At 38.7% G+C, this 18,163-nt stretch overlaps 3 protein-coding genes across 3 annotated transcripts; 1 reads left to right on the forward strand and 2 right to left on the reverse strand.

Annotated features, from left to right (window-relative positions):
* The first annotated feature begins 558 nt into the window (after nucleotides 1-558).
* On the forward strand, nucleotides 559-1,497 carry OR9G4 (olfactory receptor family 9 subfamily G member 4). Its single transcript, NM_001388604.1, has one exon. It carries the CDS (start codon nucleotides 559-561, stop codon nucleotides 1,495-1,497), a length of 939 nt encoding a protein of 312 aa, NP_001375533.1.
* A 1,799-nt stretch (nucleotides 1,498-3,296) lies between these two features.
* On the reverse strand, nucleotides 3,297-4,232 carry OR9G3 (olfactory receptor family 9 subfamily G member 3). The gene is given in 1 exon segment (NM_001388605.1): nucleotides 3,297-4,232. A coding segment is annotated over 1 exon segment (936 nt).
* Nucleotides 4,233-16,079: 11,847 nt separating this feature from the next.
* On the reverse strand, nucleotides 16,080-17,800 carry LOC119863894 (olfactory receptor 9G1-like). Its single transcript, XM_038562463.1, has one exon. The coding sequence runs from the start codon at nucleotides 17,784-17,786 to the stop codon at nucleotides 16,869-16,871; it is 918 nt and encodes a 305-aa protein (XP_038418391.1). The 5' UTR covers nucleotides 17,787-17,800; the 3' UTR covers nucleotides 16,080-16,868.
* Nucleotides 17,801-18,163: the final 363 nt, after the last annotated feature.

The following is an 18,163-nucleotide window of genomic DNA, read 5'->3' on the forward strand; positions in this document are numbered from 1 at the left end:
ATTGTGTGGTTCAGGGTTAGGATTTAGGATATTAACTGGTACAGCGAGTAACATATATATTATATTATATCATATTATATGTAAATGTTGTATTGATAGTCACAGGAGTGGTATAGTATATTGGTATCTGTATAATTATCAGCATAAAGCCTGACACATAAATTCTCAACAATGCATGAAGTATACTAAAATTTTTTCAGCACTTACTATGTACTTGACATGGGATTAGATATTTTCATGCATGTCTTCTTCACTCAATCAAACAAACTGTTTAGGGCTTCATTTTTCTTCTCTGTTTGGTGGGACTAAGGGACTTACCCTGCATTAAAAAATTAATAAGTGAAAGCCCTAATTTCACAATCAGATTTGAATAGCAATTCCTGTGGTCTTCCCAAGTCACAGACTGAAGTTCTATCATTCTAGTTAATCATAGATAAAAGTCCATAAATGCTCTAGTAATTACTGATTTAACTTATACCTTTGTTTATTTCAATAGAAAAAATCACAAAATGATTTTTTTTCCCTCAAAACCTTTGTCAGGCTTTCTCCTCTGTGGACATGGAAGTAGGAAACCGTACCATTCTGACTGAATTCATCTTGGTGGGCTTCTCAGCAGACCCACGGTGGCAGCTGATTCTATTTGGAATATTTCTGATGCTCTATTTGATGACTTTGTCAGGGAACATGACCCTGGTTATCCTAATCCGAATTGATTCCCGCCTGCACACCCCTATGTACTTCTTCATTGGCAATTTGTCCTTTTTGGATTTTTGGTACACTTCTGTGTATACTCCCAAAATCTTGGCTAATTGTGTCTCAGAAGATAAACGTATTTCCTTGGCTGGATGTGGAGCCCAGTTGTTCTTTTCCTGTGTTGTAGCCTACACAGAATGCTATCTCCTAGCCGCCATGGCATATGACCGGTATGCAGCAATCTGTAACCCATTGCTTTATTCAAGTATGATGTCCAATTCTCTCTGTACTGGGCTTGTTGCTGGCTCCTACTTAGGAGGACTTTTGAATGCCATAGCCCATACTGCTAACACTTTCCGCTTGAGTTTCTGTGGTAAAAATATCATTGACCACTTCTTCTGTGATGCACCACCATTGGTAAAAATGTCTTGTACAGATACCCATGTCTATGAAAAAGTCCTCCTGGGTGTGGTGGGCTTCACAGTCCTCTCCAGCATTCTTGCCATCCTGGTTTCCTATTGCAACATCCTTCTGGCTATCCTGAGGATCCGCTCGGCTTCAGGAAGGCGCAAAGCCTTCTCCACCTGTGCTTCACACCTCATTTCGGTCATGCTCTTCTATGGATCCTTGCTCTTCATGTATTCAAGGCCAAGTTCCACCTACTCCCTGGAGAGAGACAAAGTGGCTGCTCTGTTCTACACTGTGGTCAACCCATTGCTCAACCCTCTCATCTATAGCCTGAGAAACAAAGACGTCAAAGAGGCCTTCTGGAAAGCAACACAAACCATAAGGCTGCAGAGATGAAGGTTATCTTTATGCAGAATGTTCTTATTGCATAATTTTCCAAATTATTGGCTTATATGTATGTTGGTAATCATTGAAATTCTCAAGTAAACATAACCCATACTTAAAGGAATGACACATTGAGGAAAAGAGTGACACATCACTCTTTGTTTATTATTATTTTGTGATTAAACTATTTTAAACCTATAACGTCGGGTTGTTTGATGTTTTATAATATTGTCTTTTATTTTTAGTAGTGCTACATTTACACAAAGCTCATCCTCTTGATTATCTTTGGGGGATCTTGGAAAGAAAAAAGTAACTGGATAGTTTTTGTGCATCCAGTTTGTCTTTGAACCTTGGCAAGCCGATTTTATTGTGTGGGGAAAATATCTAGACTGGCTAAACTTCTGGAAATTTGCTCAAGATTTTACAAATATTTATTTTTAGTAAGGCATTCCCTCCATATTTCTTCATAAAGGTCTAATTGAGTATATAGAAAATATCTTTGTAAATCTTGTATCTTCTACATCAATTTAATGTTAGGCAATATGTTTAATAGTTTTTTAGGACAAGCAAATAAACAAACAGCCAAAGTACCTTTCTAATTCCATGGAGAGATATGTATCTCTGAAATTTGATATCACCTAAAAACAGTGATTTCTCCATGGAGAACAGAATGAGTGTTCTACTTTATACTCTCTCACCTCATACCATCACATAGTCTCCATGGAGAAAAAGATCAGGAAAGAACTGAAACAAACCAACTAACAAAACCCCACTGTCTTCTAGACTCAATACTTCTTTTTTCCCCCACCAGGAACATCTTATACGTGAAGAAACTTACAGCTCAATAACCAGTACATGACAGATTTAGTTGATATTTTTTCAATACTTACAAACACAGTGAATATTAAGGATTATTAGTTACATGTAACAAATGAGTAGCTTGTGCCTCACCAGTTAGTACTTTATTATTGAAAGACAATAGCTATTACTGTAATGGACACAGTTATAAAATACATTTAAATTAAAATTTTATTTTATTTATTTTTTTATTTTTTATTTTTTATTTTTTTTAAATTAAAATTTTAGAACTAGATGGAGTCACTTCAGCATTTCTTCTGACACTTCCAGTGTTTCTTTTCCTCTGCATTCATCAAATAACACCTTCTCTTTTCATCACAATATTCTTAATATTTTCTTATTCTTTTTAAAAAAGATTTTTATTTATTTATTAATTTAATTTATTTGAGAGAGAGAGAGAGAGAGCTAGAGGGAGAGGGAGAGAATCTCAAGCAGACTCTCCATTGAGCATAGAGCCTAATGTGGGGCTCGATCCCACAACCCTGAATCAAGAGTCAGATGCTCAATCAACTGAGCCACTCAGGTGCCCCAACTTTTTTTAATTCTTCTATCACAGAATAACTGTAAGTACTGGATGAGAAGGATTTGGGGTATATTACGTAAGTCTCCAGAATTTCTTCACATTTTCAGAATGTAGGGGAAAAAATAGGCCAATCCTAGGGGAGATAGCAAAGTAAATTTAATCTTTTGGAATTGTAGAAACAACATATACAGTTTTATTTTGCATTAAACCCTAATATTGCTTTTTAAAAACTATATTAATATTGAATTGAATCAATATGTTGTAGTATAAATTATAGTCTGATAGCTAAAGCAAATCAAATTAATACACACAAAATTTTTGTCACTGGATTTGACTAGAAAAAAGGGGTGTTGTTTAAAAAAGTCAGTTCCCTAAACTTCTCCTGAAGCAGCCCTTTTTTCCTGAGCACTGATTTGAGAAATGTATCAACTTAGACATCTGATTGTGTTAACCAGATGAGCTTTTTCAGAGCTTCTTTCACATCCTTATTCCTTAGACTATAGATCATGGGGTTCAACATGGGGAATAGCACAGTATAAAATGTTGATACCATTTTGTCCCTCTCAAGGGAATAGCTGGAACTTGGGCGAGAGTAGATGTAGAGAATGGAGCCATAGTACAAAGTGACTGAGACCAGGTGGGAGGAGCATGTGGAGAAGGCCTTGCGACGGCCCTGGGTGGAGCGGATCCTCAAGATGGCAGCAATGATGAACACATAGGAAGCAAGGATGAGCGCCGTGGGAGTGATGACATTGGAGGCCAGAAGGAAGTACAGCACAGCCTGATAGCTCTCCTTCACATCACATGCCAATTTCACCAGTGGTGGGACATCACAGAAAAAATCGTCGATGACATTGTCACCACAAAAATCCAATGTGAATGTGTTACTGGTAAGTATTATTGCATTGACAAAACCACCAGTATAAGAGTATACAACCAAACAGATGCACAGTCTACTTGACATTGTCTGAGCATACAGCAGGGGGTTGGAAATGGCTGCATAGCGGTCGTAAGCCATGGCGGCCAACAGGTAACACTCACTATATGCCAACCCAGCAGAGAAGAAGAACTGACATACACAGCCAGCAAAGGAGATGCTTTTGTCTTCAGAGATACAGGTCATGAGGATCTTTGGTGTGTAGACAGAGGAATACCAGACATCCAGAAAAGATAGATTCCCAATGAAAAAATACATGGGTGTGTGCAGCCGGGAGTCATTACAGATCAAAACTATGAGGGTGGCGTTTGCTACCACAGTCAGAGAGTACACGCCAAGGAATACCATAAACAGGACCAGCTGCATCACTGGGTCTGTCGTGAAGCCCACCAGGATGAACTCAGTCACTGTATGATTGCCTCTCTCCATGGCTTAAAGAGATCTCACCTAGAAGTGAAAGAGTGAAGAGTTTAATTGCCTGAGCCAATACTACAGAACATTCTCAGTGTTAGGCCTGTGACATGTGGTCAAGGCTATGGATGTCAGGGCAAGGGAGATCAGAGCAGGAATCTTGCCTGACTAGTGCAGGTGAGAAGAGCTTTCTGAGTGTTAACATATTCATTTTAATGAAATGCATTTAAAACAGGAAAGCTTGAGTGCTTTTGGGGGCTTATTCATTTTTTTAAGAAAATATTTCTTGAGTTCTAGGTGTCAACTAGGCATTGGGATACAGCAGTGAGGAAAACAGGGCTGACCCTTATTCTATGGAGACTCTATTTAGAAGAGTGACTACATACTAAATAAACACATACATGTAGAAATATTTTCAGTTAATGTTAGAGATTTTAAGAAAATGAAACTGGATGATTGGGTGAAAATGAACTAGGGAAAGGGAAATTAAACTTAGACTCTGAGAGGGAAAAGTCCTTTCTTGTTTGTGAGGTACAAATACACAAAATTTTCAAAGTCCACAAGAGATGGGAAAGTCCCTGTGGTTGAGAAGGTGGTGACATTTGAAAGGTGATAAAATATGCTATCCCCAAATAGACCATTTTGTGGTATTTTTCTTTTTCATTGATGTTGTAGCATGTATCATTACTTTGTTTTTATTGCCAAGTAATATTCCTTTATATGAACACACCATATTTTGTTTACTTACTCATCAACTGACACATGTTTTATATTTTCTACTTTTGCCAGTTATGAACAATGCTGCTATGAGCATTCTTGTACAAACTTTGTATGGACATATGTTTTCATTTGTCTTGAGAAGATACCTAGGACTAGAATTGCTGATTCACATGATGTACCTGTAATTAACATCCTGAGAAATTACCAAGCTGTCTTCCAAATTAACCCTGCCAGTTTTCAATCACATCAGCAAAGTATGTGGGTTCCAGATTTTCCTCATCCTGATACAAGTAATTATCTTTTAGATACTTGGATGTGAAGTGGTATATAATTGTGGTTTTAATTTACGGTTTCTTTTCTTAAGAATTTATTTATTTATTTGAGAGAGAGAGAGAGACAAGAGAGAGAGAAACGGAGACAGAGAAGGAGAGAGAAAGGAAGGAGGGGTGAAGGGCAGAGAGAAAGAGAGAATCCCAGACTCCCCGCTTAGCGAGGAGCTGGACATGGGCTTGATTCTACAAGTCTGATGTCATGACCTAAGCCAAAATCAGGAGCCAGATGCTGAACTAAGCCACCAGGCACCCCTTGATTTACATCTTCTTAATAACTAATGATGTTAAATGTCTTTCCAAGTGTTTATTGGCTATTTATCTTCTTTGCTTATCTTTTTATTAGTTTTATCTTCTTATCTTTTTATGAGTTTCTTTTATATTTTCATTGTTGAATTGTAGTACTTCTTAAATTTCCTAGATGTATAAGTCTTTTATGATCAGATATAAGACATGCAAATATATTATCCTATTCTCTGTGTTTTCTTTTTACACTCTTGAAGTTCTCCTTTGATGTACAATAGTTTTTAAATATCATAAAGTCCAACTTAGATTTTTATTCTTGCTTGCTCTTGGTTTCTTATTTAAGAGACCATTGACTAACCCAAGTTCACAACAGTTTGCTCTGTTTTATCCAAGTGTTCTAGTTTTAGTTCTTACATGTATGTTAACGATCCATTTTGAATTAACTTTTGTGTATGGTGTGAAGTGGAGGTACAACGTCTTTCTTTTGATATCGGATATCTCATTCCAACAGCATTTGTTGAAAAGACTATTTTTTTCCCTACTGGATTGTCTTGGCACCCTTGTCCAAAATCAGTTCACCATTATATGTTTCCTATTGCCCTGGTAACAAATTACTTCACACGGAATAGCTTTCAACAACGGAAATATATTATCTTACAGTTTTGTAGATTAAAAAGCAGTCCAAAGTGGGTCCAGTTGGGATGAAATCAAGATGTTGGCAGGACTGTGTTCCTTACTGGAAGCTTCCAAGGAGGATCCATTTCCATGCCTCTTCCAGCTGCTACAGGTTGCTCACATTCTTTGATTCATGGTCTGTCTTCTCCATCTTCAAAGTCAGCACCATTGTATCTCTACGGCCACATCTTCTTTTGACTCTCAACTCTTTTGCCTCTCTTTTCACTTTTAAGGACTCTTGTCATTATATTCAGCCTAGGTGATAATCCAGGACAATGCATTTTTAAAATTAATTAATTTATAACAAGATATAATGTACATTTACCCCTAATATGTGGGACATATCAGGATTTTATACTGAATAAATGATTTCACTAAGCCAAAGTAAAGAAGAATTTATGCCCAGTTTTTCCCTTTATTTAAAAAACTACATTAACTTGTAATATAAATGAGGATTCTCATCACTAAAAAGTCTTTGATGTTGCTTTTTCTTTTTAGTTGCATTTTTTTCATTTTTTTCTTTCTAGGGTAAGCGTTGTTTAGATTTATCCATATGCGATCATATCGACACCTTGATTCATGAAACAAATTGTGATAAACTGCTCTTGTGAGATAGAGCATGACTTTATGTGTACAAAAACTTGTACGTTACTCTCGTTTAAAATTTTTTTTTCTCTTTTTTTGGGGATTGAGGAGATATGGCCCTAGTGAAAAAACATATAAAATAAAAATAAAAGATTATTTCAATCTACCATCACTTTGTCGTTACCACAACATTTATATATACGTAAAACATCTAATTCTAATTGCAAAGATGATAAAAAAGAAAAGTAGCTCATAATGTAACTATTCCATGATAATAATTACAGGATGTATTCTAAAATAACATGAATTTTCATATGTAAATCCTGCAACATTTGGTGAAATGGTTATACATATATGTAGAGTCATCACAAATGTATTAGTGATTCCAATATCAGGAGTGGCATTTCCATCGGTGATAGGATATTTCCGACAAGGTGAATAATTCTTCATAAAGTTCGAAACAAAATAAATGAAACTCTTCCTTCCGTTTTGAATTCCTACGTGAGTTGATTTATAGTAAAATTGCAAAATGTAGTGTTTATTTGTAAGCAGAGTAGACTTCAAACTCACATAATTACAAAGAATTTTTTTCAATGCACAAATGTCATCAAGAACTGGCTATTTAGGGTGAGATATTTTTTTCTTTGGGTGAGAGTAGCCCCCAGGTGTGAAACCTTTTCATCCTTGTATACTGCTTACTAAATGGACCCTTGATCCATGTGGCAGGCAAAAAGACAAGGACACATTTAAAAATGTTCCTTGAAGGATGTTATCAGTCTGTGAATAAACTCCACTCCACAGCTTTGTATTTTACTTTGAACTTATGATAAGGTTCTTCTGGGAATTATGGGAAGAAATAGAAAAATACCTGGAGAATATCTTTGAGTGGAAACTTCTACTTTTCATGGGCCTACAGGGTCACTGGGGCCAAGGGGAGATAGGAGCCCATTAGGATGTAAATTCCACAAGAGCAGGAAGTTTTGTCTCTTTCATTATTATATGCTTAGTGCTTAAAATAGTATCTGGCATATAGTAGACACATAATAAATATTGAATGACTATATGAATGAAGCAATGAGCATCCCTATTTGGAAAAGAAACAAAGCAAGAGATTGATTTTCTGGGTGGCTTCTAATTTTGTCATTTTACTCTTAAACCAACAGCACAATTGTATGATATCCTACATGCATTTTCTGTCACTAGTAATCCTTGCCTTGACTTTGCACACAGGAATAGGAAGAAACAAAGGAATCTGCCTATGCAAAAGGCTTACCCAATATTTCTTAGCCAAAATGAAATCTGTGAAGATTCTTTTTTTCACATAAACAACAGATTTTCCATCCTCTTATGTCATGATGCATTGGGAGCATGACTCTAAAATCAGAGCTGAGTGCTCTAAACCAGAGATACCTAGGGTATCATGGAAAAAGCGTTTGACTTTCAGGAGATTAGCAAGGGTTCAGGTTGGCCATCACTAGTCAACAGTTTAAAGCCTTAATTTCTTCAGGTGTCAAGCAGGGATAATGTATCTCTGTAGGTTGTTGTAAAGAAGATAACTTAAGGAAGGAGTGGGCATAGTGGCCTGTCACATCGTAAACACTCAGGTGCTTCCTAAATTCTGTGATTGTAAGATTCATATGACCACGCTCCAGAATTTCTAGTTTAGCAGGCTGTGAATAGGGCCTAGGAACCTATTTTCAGTAAAGCAGCCCAAGGGCTTGTATACAGATTGTCCATAGATCAAGTCTGACAAATGCTGAAAGAAGTATCATTTATCTTCTTTTTTTTTTAAAGTAGACTCCATACCAAGTGTGGAGCCCAACATGGGGCTTGAACTCACAGCCCCGAGATCAAGACCTGAGTGGAGATCCAGTTGGGTGCTTAACTGACTAAGCCACAAGGGCGCCCCTCAGTTATATTATTCTTATTCTTTGTCATAGATGTCTGCCTGCCATTACAATGTTGTAAAGACTGGAGGAGTTAAAGAGGAGTTGCCTAAGGTTTTACCTTTAACGAGATGAGCTATGAACAGATCTACTTTGAATGCTATGCAGGCACAGAAACAAGTAGGGCATATGTTTCCTTGGATAGAGAGTGGCTTAAAGAATTGACTTCTGTTTTGTTAATCTGGCTGGGGTAGTCTGGCCCTGTTTGCTACCCGGGGACCATATGATATGATACTCTCTTACAGTGTATCAAACTGAAAGGGATTTTAGCTTTTTGGGATGTCTTTGGCCTTTCATAATCTCTGGTAATCTCGGCTACTTCATCCTGTTGCCCAGATGCTCTCTAGATTTTAAGAACGTTGTTTTTGTTGTAAATGGTTCCTGTATTGCTTGATTGTCTGTGTACCTAGTTGTTTTTTTCTCCCTTGTCTTTTTCTGTGATATTAACTGCCTTTTTTGGAATCTAAGAGTAAGATGTGCTCTTTCTCCTTGTGAACTTGACAGTTTCAGAAATTGTAGTAGGAGGGTGGTGAAGATATTTCAAAAGAAGTCCTTTGTTTAGCACTTAAGATATCATAGCATGTACATGACCTTCATCCTAGTTGTGAGGAACAAGTAAAAATATCCATTTACCTCTAACATCTGGATCAGAAAACTTACCTAAAGTTCTCAGCAATGCCATCACCTGAACAGAATTCAAATCTGCTTCCATCACATATCTTTATAGTAGCTTCCGGATCCCCAGAGTGGTAGATTCCTGCAACCTCTTGGGGTTTCATAAGCTTAGGAAATGCCTAACCAGACAATTAAAGAAAATTGTATGTATTGTTTAATAATGGAGAGTTCTTTTTTTGAGACTATGATTCCCTGGTGATAATATAGTCATTCATAATTTGTATTCTCTTTTCTCTTGACTTGTTAGAAGCTAAACTAAGCCATATATGTTCACACATATCACGTATAGAAATATGTATTCATATTTTATCTTCTTATTAAAGTATTGTTTGTTCAACAATACTGATACTTGTGTAAATGTTGAATACCTTCCTTTGTCCTTCAAAATCTATTTTACACCTTTTGAACCTCCTCTGTGCTCCATGATACTCAGCTCTATTAACTGCATGAGTGGGCTCCATTGGTCTCTGTTGTCCTTAATGAGTTTAGCCAGTAGTTGTCATTGGTGGGGAAGAGATGGAGGTCTTTTTTTTTTTAATTTTTTATTTATTTATGATAGTCACACACAGAGAGAGAAAGAGGCAGAGACACAGGCAGTGGGAGAAGCAGGCTCCATGCACCGGGAGCCCGACGTGGGATTCGATCCCGGGTCTCCAGGGTCACGCCCTGGGCCAAAGGCAGGCGCCAAACCGCTGCGCCACCCAGGGATCCCGAGATGGAGGTCTGAGTGGTTTTCTCCATTTTCCTTTCTTGCAAAGATGCCACAGCTGGCTTCATCCCTGGACCTAGGTCATAGCTCCTACCAGCTTTTGACCCATTCAAAGCTCTCCTCCATATCTCATGACCTCTATGTCTTCATGCACCTTCAAAAATAGAGAAAGTTAGAGCTCTCAGAAGTTATTTGTTCTAGAGTTACTACACTATTCCTTAGGAGTTCTCTATACCACACACAATTCTTTGTAATAATCCTTTTTAAACCCTCCTCAAATTAATCAGTTTACTGGCTATCTGATCCTTACCAGATACCATTCCTAGAAGCATTGCCAGGAGATAATCCAAATGGGATTGGATCCTTCATGTATTCGAAGGTTAAGCATATAAATCGTCATGGTGGGAAATCGGACAGTGGTCATGTATTGCATCCGGTAGCATCAAACTTACTTAAATGATCACCAGTGGCTTCATGAAATGAAGGACAGGTAGAGAGCAAGGCATTATTTTTCTATGGCACAGAGGCATGCCATTAATATCACTTAGTGATTTGGCTTCTGCTGCAGTTTAAAGCTGGACTATTGATTTAAACAACCAGGCAGCTAGGAAGCCATATGGCAGTGAATAACTCTCAGAGACAGGATGGAAAGAATTGCCCAGTAGGTCACAGGTGGGTGGTAACCGAATATTTTGTTCAGGAACTTGTGGTAATGTCTCACGGATTAGGTCCTTCTTAAGGAGTGACATCAATGGGAAACCAACCAAAGTGATAATTTCTTGTAAAGTAAAGAATTTCTTTTTTTACTTGAATAAAAAATAGCTCAGGATGTTCTAGTAGGTAATTACGACCTCTTATACAATTCTCTGATCTGTTTCAATGGCTTTTTTACAGTATTGGAAACATTAACTTATGATAAGTAAGTAGGATCTCTTTGAAGAGGGATCCTGAAAATTAGCCAAGATATACACTGTACATCTTCCTTGAAGCCATCTTGGGGATGGCTGGCTGCCCTTCATGAGGGTTATCCCTTAGGAAAGCAAATGTGCCCTGATATTCTGTGGGTTATTAGTCATTGGTCCTGACCTGATTCTAATTTACTGAGAAGGAAAACACTAGAGGTGTATACTTGCCCGTGAGGGTAATGGAAACAATGGCCTGAGTGCATCTTTCAATGGGTCTAATGGGACCAGGTATATAATCGATCATTATGTACCCAGACTCAGATATAATATTGTTATCGATATGTAGGCATATACACAGAGTGAAATGGGATCCTCATATCAATTCCATTTCTGACCCTTGGAATGAGGGTTATTAGTTTCAAGGTGTATGTATGGTTCAAGTAGAAGTTGAATTGCTCTGAAATGAAAGTAAAAAAACTAACAAACAAATCTCAACCTGAGAGGAAGGGCGAAGATTAATGTTTCTATCAAAGACATGGAGGATACGAGTGGGGATCCCAATTCGTCACCTTTAACTCCTTTCTTTGGAGGCAAAAGAATTTCAAATCTGCAAGGTAGAGTTCATGAGAGAACACATTTTACAGATAGATTAAAGAAGGGAGTCAGGAATAATAACTTTTATCTTGAGAAATAAATGGAGTGGGTCAATTTGTGTTGGAAACAGTATTGTATCCTCAAAGTCCATAGTGTTCAGCAGACATACACTGGTATGAAGCAGTTGTACCTTTTGAGAAATAAACAATGAATTTTAAGGTCACTGTGGAGGAGGCTGAGGGACGAGTATATTTTATTGTATGTGCAGAGTCATATACTTTGTTTAGAAGATATCCTAAATCATTTGTGTTCACCCATATGTGCCCGATTCTTTCCACACATGCATATACTGGGAGGTTGTCACTAATCAGGTAGTTGAAGTGACATGCTCTGTGAATGTCAGTCGGTCTCTTTCTCCACACAGCCTCCTTCTCATCTTTCTCCTGTTCATGCTCAACATGCCCTTGTACAAATGGCTATTGCAGCTGGAATGGGCTCAACCTCATGGTTTTCTTCACCAAGCCTAATTTCTCTTCTTCCACTGTTAGGTATCCCAAATGCCAACAACAGAGGTCACAACTGTGCACTGATATACCATCATTTTCTGGGAGGATTGGTGAACCTGTTGGCTAGCAGGGTGATTAGATTGCACAACTTCTTACTAATTCAAGATTACAGAGCTAATGACTTTCTTTCCACAATAATCACATTTTTAGGAGATTTATTTGAGTTACATTACCCACTTTCCTACCAGTTGTTTTCCTGCTGGCACCTGTAGATGTAGACTTACATAATGCCTTTTTTTGCGAACGTGGTATCCCATCAAACATTGTCTCTACTGAGAAATACATTAGATGGAAAAGAATAGTAACAACCCCCCCCCCCAATCCACAGAAATAATTGGTTTTACTTTATATCTTATCTTTCGGAACTGATTAGCCTGGACAAATCGCAGAAAAGTATATGAACTCTCAGTCATGGTTGTTGAGATATCCGCTAAGTATGCTGCATGCTCTAAAATGGCAGCCAATATATGGCTCCATCTTCTGTTTGAAGAACGTACATGTCTACGAACTGAGGGGATAAGGCCGGCATGGTACCTGTGGTGGCCAGGAATGTGAGCCTTTCAAAGCTCCAGGTACAGTGAGTATAATTGTGCACAGGTCTTAGCTGCTGAGCTTTGAAACACATTTCCCCATTTGTATCAAGGCCATGCTGCTCAGAGATGCTGCTACCTAATGACTGAGCACAGCAAGGATAGCAATGCAGGACTATCCCTCTGAGGCACTGGCTTGATGGCTAATTTTGGCTCAAGTACCTACCTTGCTGAGCTTACCATAAACTGGACAATGGTCTAGGATGCTTTTGCCCATCTTCCTTCCCTCTCTTCTTCACGTGTACCTATGCTTGCCTATGGTGTAGTGGCATTTGTTGTTCTTCTGGCTGCCTCTCTCTTTTCTCTTACACAGACACAACTGTTTCCCCTAACGAAATCCTTGAAGTTCTAAGTCCACCTTAGTGTCTTCCTTTTGTAGAACTCTGACCTCTGTGGCACCTCTTACAATTACATGAAATGGCCCACTCGAATTTAATTTCCCTACACATCACAATATTCTCAGTATGTTTGGAGTGTATGTGCACAAGGGTAGAATGTCTTAAAGGAGCACCCTCAATGCTCTGATTATTTGGAATCAGGGACTGTACTCTGGCCATGTAGGCCTCCTCATGCATTGATCCAAGAGGTCTCTCACTGGGCATGGTGATTGATCTCAATCACCTGGGAAAAATTAGTGGTCCAGGTTGAGATCAAGAATTGTTTGGAACCCATGGGATTGAGCACCACATTTCATAGTATCCTCTTGGCCTCCTCTTTGAGATGAAAAGTACTGCAACCAAATAAAAACAAGGTAATGAAAGATCAGACCTTGTAATAAGAAATTATGGACAGCTTATCAAGCAATTCTGATCCAACTGAAGTGTTGAGAAAGAGTGAATTATCCAGAGTAAGACAAGAAGCAAGATAGGGAGTGGACTTAAAAAGTGTTTAATTTGGTAAAACTTGTATATCTAACTAATGCAACTGAGAAACTACTTTTTTTATAAATTTAATTTTTGTTGGTGTTCAATTTGCCAACATATATAATAACACCCAGTGTTCATCCCATCAAGTGCCCACCTCAGTGCCCATCACCCAGTCACTCCCACCCCCCGCCCATCTCCCTTTACATCACCCCTAGTTTGTTTCCCAGAGTTAGGAGTCTCTCATGTTCTGTCTCCCTTTCTGATATTTCCCATTCATTTTTCTCCTTTCCCCTTTATTCCCTTTCACTATTTTTTATATTCCTCAGATGAATGAGACCATATAATGTCCGCATCACTTGCCATCAGGGAAATACAAAAAAAAAAACCACAATGAAAAAAAAAAACCACAATGAGATACCACCTCACACCAGTGAGAATGGGGAAAATTAGCAAGGCAGGAAACAACAAATATTACAGAGGATGTGGAGAAAGGGGAACCCTCTTGCACTGTTGGTGGGAATGTGAACTGGTGCAGCCACTCTGGAAAACTGTGTGGAGGCTCCTCAAAGAGTTAAAAATAGACCTGCCCTACGACCCAGCAATTGCACTGCTGGGGATTTACCCCAAAGATACAGATGCAGTGAAATGCCAGAACACCTGCACCCCGGTGTTTCTAGCAGCAATGTCCACAATAGCCAAACTGTGGAAGAAGCCTCGGTGTCCATCGAAAGATGAATGGATAAAGAAGATGTGGATATGTATACAGTGGGAATATTCCTCAGCCATTAGAAACGACAAATACCCACCATTTGCTTCGACGTGGATGGAACTGGAGGGTATTATGCTGAGTGAAGTAAGTCAATCGGAGAAGGACAAACAGTGTATGGTCTCATTCATTTGGGGAATATAAATAATAGCGAAAGGGAATAGAAGGGAAGGGAGAAGAAATGGGTAGGAAATATCAGAAAGGGAGACAGAACATAAAGACTCTTAACTCTGGGAAACGAACTAGGGGTGGTGGAAGGGGAGGAGGGCGGGGGGTGGGGGTGAATGGGCTACGGGCACTGAGGGGGACACTTGACAGGATGAGCACTGGGTGTTATTCTGTATGTTGGCAAATTGAACACCAATAAAAAATAAATTTATTATTTAAAAAAAATAAACCTATTCTAAAACATTAGAACCACGTGTTACTGCAGGCGGCTAGAGAGCCACAGGAGGGCGTCCCAGGGCAGGGGCTTGGGGTGGGCCCCTCCAGGACTGCAGGCTCACCCCGAGGCTCTGTCTCTGGCTGTCCCTTCCAGGAAAGCCTCAGGCCCCACCTCTCCCTCTTACTGAGGTCTCCATCTCTCTACTGCTTCACACCCCCCCCCCCCCCCCCCCCCCCCCCCGCCACAGAGCATGGTCCAGGGGCCCGGGCCCCCACCCCGACTCCGCAGCTGGCGGGCTGTACAGACTGCTTTCCAAACCAGCTGTTTTGTGACCATTTGTGCTTAGAGGTCGTGCCAGGCCGTGGCAAAAACACTGTGTACCGTATTTATTCATTCTGTTATTTGAAAAAAATCAAGACTCAGATTCCCCCCTCCTTGCCCTGCCTCCTGCGTAGTGCAGCATGAGACTCTGTCCTGTGATCCGTCTGTCCGTCTGACTTCCTGTGATGTTGTGACCTGTTCTTTGTCCTTCTTGGCTAATAAAAGAATACAGCAGCATAAATAATAATAATAATAATAATAATAATAATAATAATTTGGAAAGTAGGACTTGATTGCTTCTCTAAAAAAATTAAGATAATAGCTCTTGATTAGTACTTTGAACATCTTAATAGTAGTAAAAGTAATGATTTGTGATATTAGGGTATAATTTTACCAGTTTTGCCTTTTGTAATGATGTTTCCCTATGCAATGATTGGTTTTCTAGTTTCATTACCAACATTAAATATCTGATTAGATCTGTTGACACTACTTACAAAGGATATATTTTATATGAATTTTACTCTTATTATTTAGAAAAAGGTTTTAGAAAATGAGAATCTGAATTAGCATGAATAGCTCTCCAGTTTAGAGCACTGTATGAATCAAACATCTAGGAGTTACACTGTTGTGCTCTGTCTCTACTGGGGTATATGTGTTAAGACTCATACTGATTACATACCTTGGATTTGCTTTACACTTTAATATGTATTATTGCTGATGGTGATTAGTCTTTCTTGCTCTGTGTGGAGCTCCTACTGTTTGGGGGACTACTTGCTTTACTTTCACTTTCTTGTGGTGTTTGTTAGTTTACAACTTATTTTTCCACTAGAACAAGAACATATTCATGTTGTATCAACGCAAATGATATCTTCATTGTTGTACCTTTAAAAACCAAAATTAAATGTACGTTACCATATTTTTAATTTATCACGTGTGTATAACATATAAGAATTTTTCTCTGTTGAGTAATGGGAAGTCATAGACTTTTATTTCTCAAATTGTTTTAGCTCACTGTAGTTATCATTCTTTATCATCATAATATTGCTTTGATGCTCAGAATGTCACCATTTGGATGTGGAAGACCTTGCAAGTTCACTCTTGTAAAATAAAAAAGGAACTCTGGTACTTACACTGTGATATACAAAAATCATATCTATAGAAACGCGACAGATTTTTCCTTGAGGGACATATGTGAGAAATATAGATTGGAGAGATGATGCTTGGTGAGTCTAATTGTACCAAATTATTTCATGGGTTCCTCTGGGTGTTCATGCTAATGTTTCTGGGGGCAAAATGTAGATAAAAATGCTTAAGAAATCCTGGTGAGGCAATAGAAAGGGATAATTTCAACCAATTAACTTTCATAGGAAAATATTTAAAATTAACTCAGCATATTTGTTCCTATTTTCAGGACATAACCGGATAGATCCTATTCTGTGTATATCAATCAGTCATAAATATTCTCACGATAAACTGAGGTGTTCTGTTATATTTTGAATGTAAAGGAGAACTTAAAATTTTTCATTTAGTTTTAGTCTAGAATAACATGAAATTCAATAAAAATTCTTAAATTTTGCATTTAAATTCTATCTCCTAAACTGCTCTAATTTTGTCTTATTTCTCTTAAATTGTCATGGATCAAGGGTGCAAAGTCTTTAACTTGCATTGTAAGAATTCTTAATCATGATGGAACACAATGGCAGCTCTTCTTGAAATATAGTAAGTAACCTGATCAAAAATTGTCATTGCATCTCCTGAGAAGGAGAGAATCTTGATTTATTTAATGAGTTTATTCAGAGCCTCTTTCACATCCTTATTCCTCAGGCTATAGATCATAGGATTCAGCATGGGGAACACCACAGTATAAAATGTGGAAACTATTTTGTCTGTGTCCAAAGAATAGCTAGATCGGGGACGAGAGTAGATGTAGAGAATGGAGCCATAGTACAAGGTGACAGAGACCAGGTGTGAGGAACATGTAGAGAAGGCTTTGAGGCGGCCCTGGGTGGAGCGGATCCTCAAGATGGCGCCAATGATGAACAGGTAGGAGGCTAGGATGAGCACTGTAGGGGTGATGACATTGGAGGCCAGAAGGAAGTACAGTATAGCCTGGTAGCCATCTTTTCTGCCACAAGCCAACTTCACCAGGGGCAGCAAATCACAAAAAAAGTCATCAATAACATTGCCACTACAGAAGTCTAAGGCAAAAGTTCTTTTGGTGATGATAGAAGAGTTAATAAAAGCACCAAGATATGAGGATGCTACCAAAAATGCACACAGCTTTATAGACATGGCCTGAGCATAGCGCAGTGGCTTTGAGATGGCCATATAGCGGTCATAAGCCATGGCAGCCAACAGGTAACACTCAGTATATGCCAGCCCTGCAGAGAAGAAGAACTGACATACACAGCCAGCAAAGGAGATGCTTTTGTCTTCAGAGATGCAGGTCATGAGGATTTTCGGAGTGTAGACAGAGGAATACCAGAGATCCAGAAAAGATAGATTCCCAATGAAAAAATACATGGGTGTGTGCAGCCGGGAGTCATTACAGATCAAAACTATGAGGGTGGCATTTGCTACCACAGTCAGAGAGTACACGCCAAGGAATACCACAAACAGGACCAGCTGCATCACTGGGTCTGTCGTGAAGCCCACCAGGATGAACTCAGTCACTGTATGATTGCCTCTCTCCATGGCTTAAAGAGATCTCACCTAGAAGTGAAAGAGTGAAGAGTTTAATTGCCTGAGCCAATACTACAGAACATTCTCTGTGTTAGGCCTGTGACATGTGGTCAAGACCATGGATGTCAGGGCAAGGGAGATCAGAGCAGGAATTTTGCTTAAGTAGGGCAGATGAAAGGAGCTTTCTGAGTGTCAACATATTCATTTCAATGAAATGCATTTAAAACAGGAAAGCTTTAATGTTATTGGGGTTTATCAATATTTTATGAAAAAATATATTTTAAAGATTTATTTATTCATGAGAGACCAGAAAGGCAGAGACATAAGCTGAGGGTTAAGCAGGCTCCCTGCAAGAAGCCTGATCAGAGACTCCACAGGACTCCGCCATC

Source organism: Canis lupus, chromosome 18 (assembly GCF_011100685.1).
Source record: "Canis lupus familiaris isolate Mischka breed German Shepherd chromosome 18, alternate assembly UU_Cfam_GSD_1.0, whole genome shotgun sequence".
NCBI classification, from domain to species: domain Eukaryota; kingdom Metazoa; phylum Chordata; class Mammalia; order Carnivora; family Canidae; genus Canis; species Canis lupus.

Bases quoted from the DNA above. Each gene is read 5' to 3' on its own strand.
- OR9G4 (NM_001388604.1), top strand. From the start codon at position 559: ATGGAAGTAGGAAACCGTACCATTCTGACTGAATTCATCTTGGTGGGC.
- LOC119863894 (XM_038562463.1), bottom strand. From the start codon at position 17,786: ATGGAGAGAGGCAATCATACAGTGACTGAGTTCATCCTGGTGGGCTTC.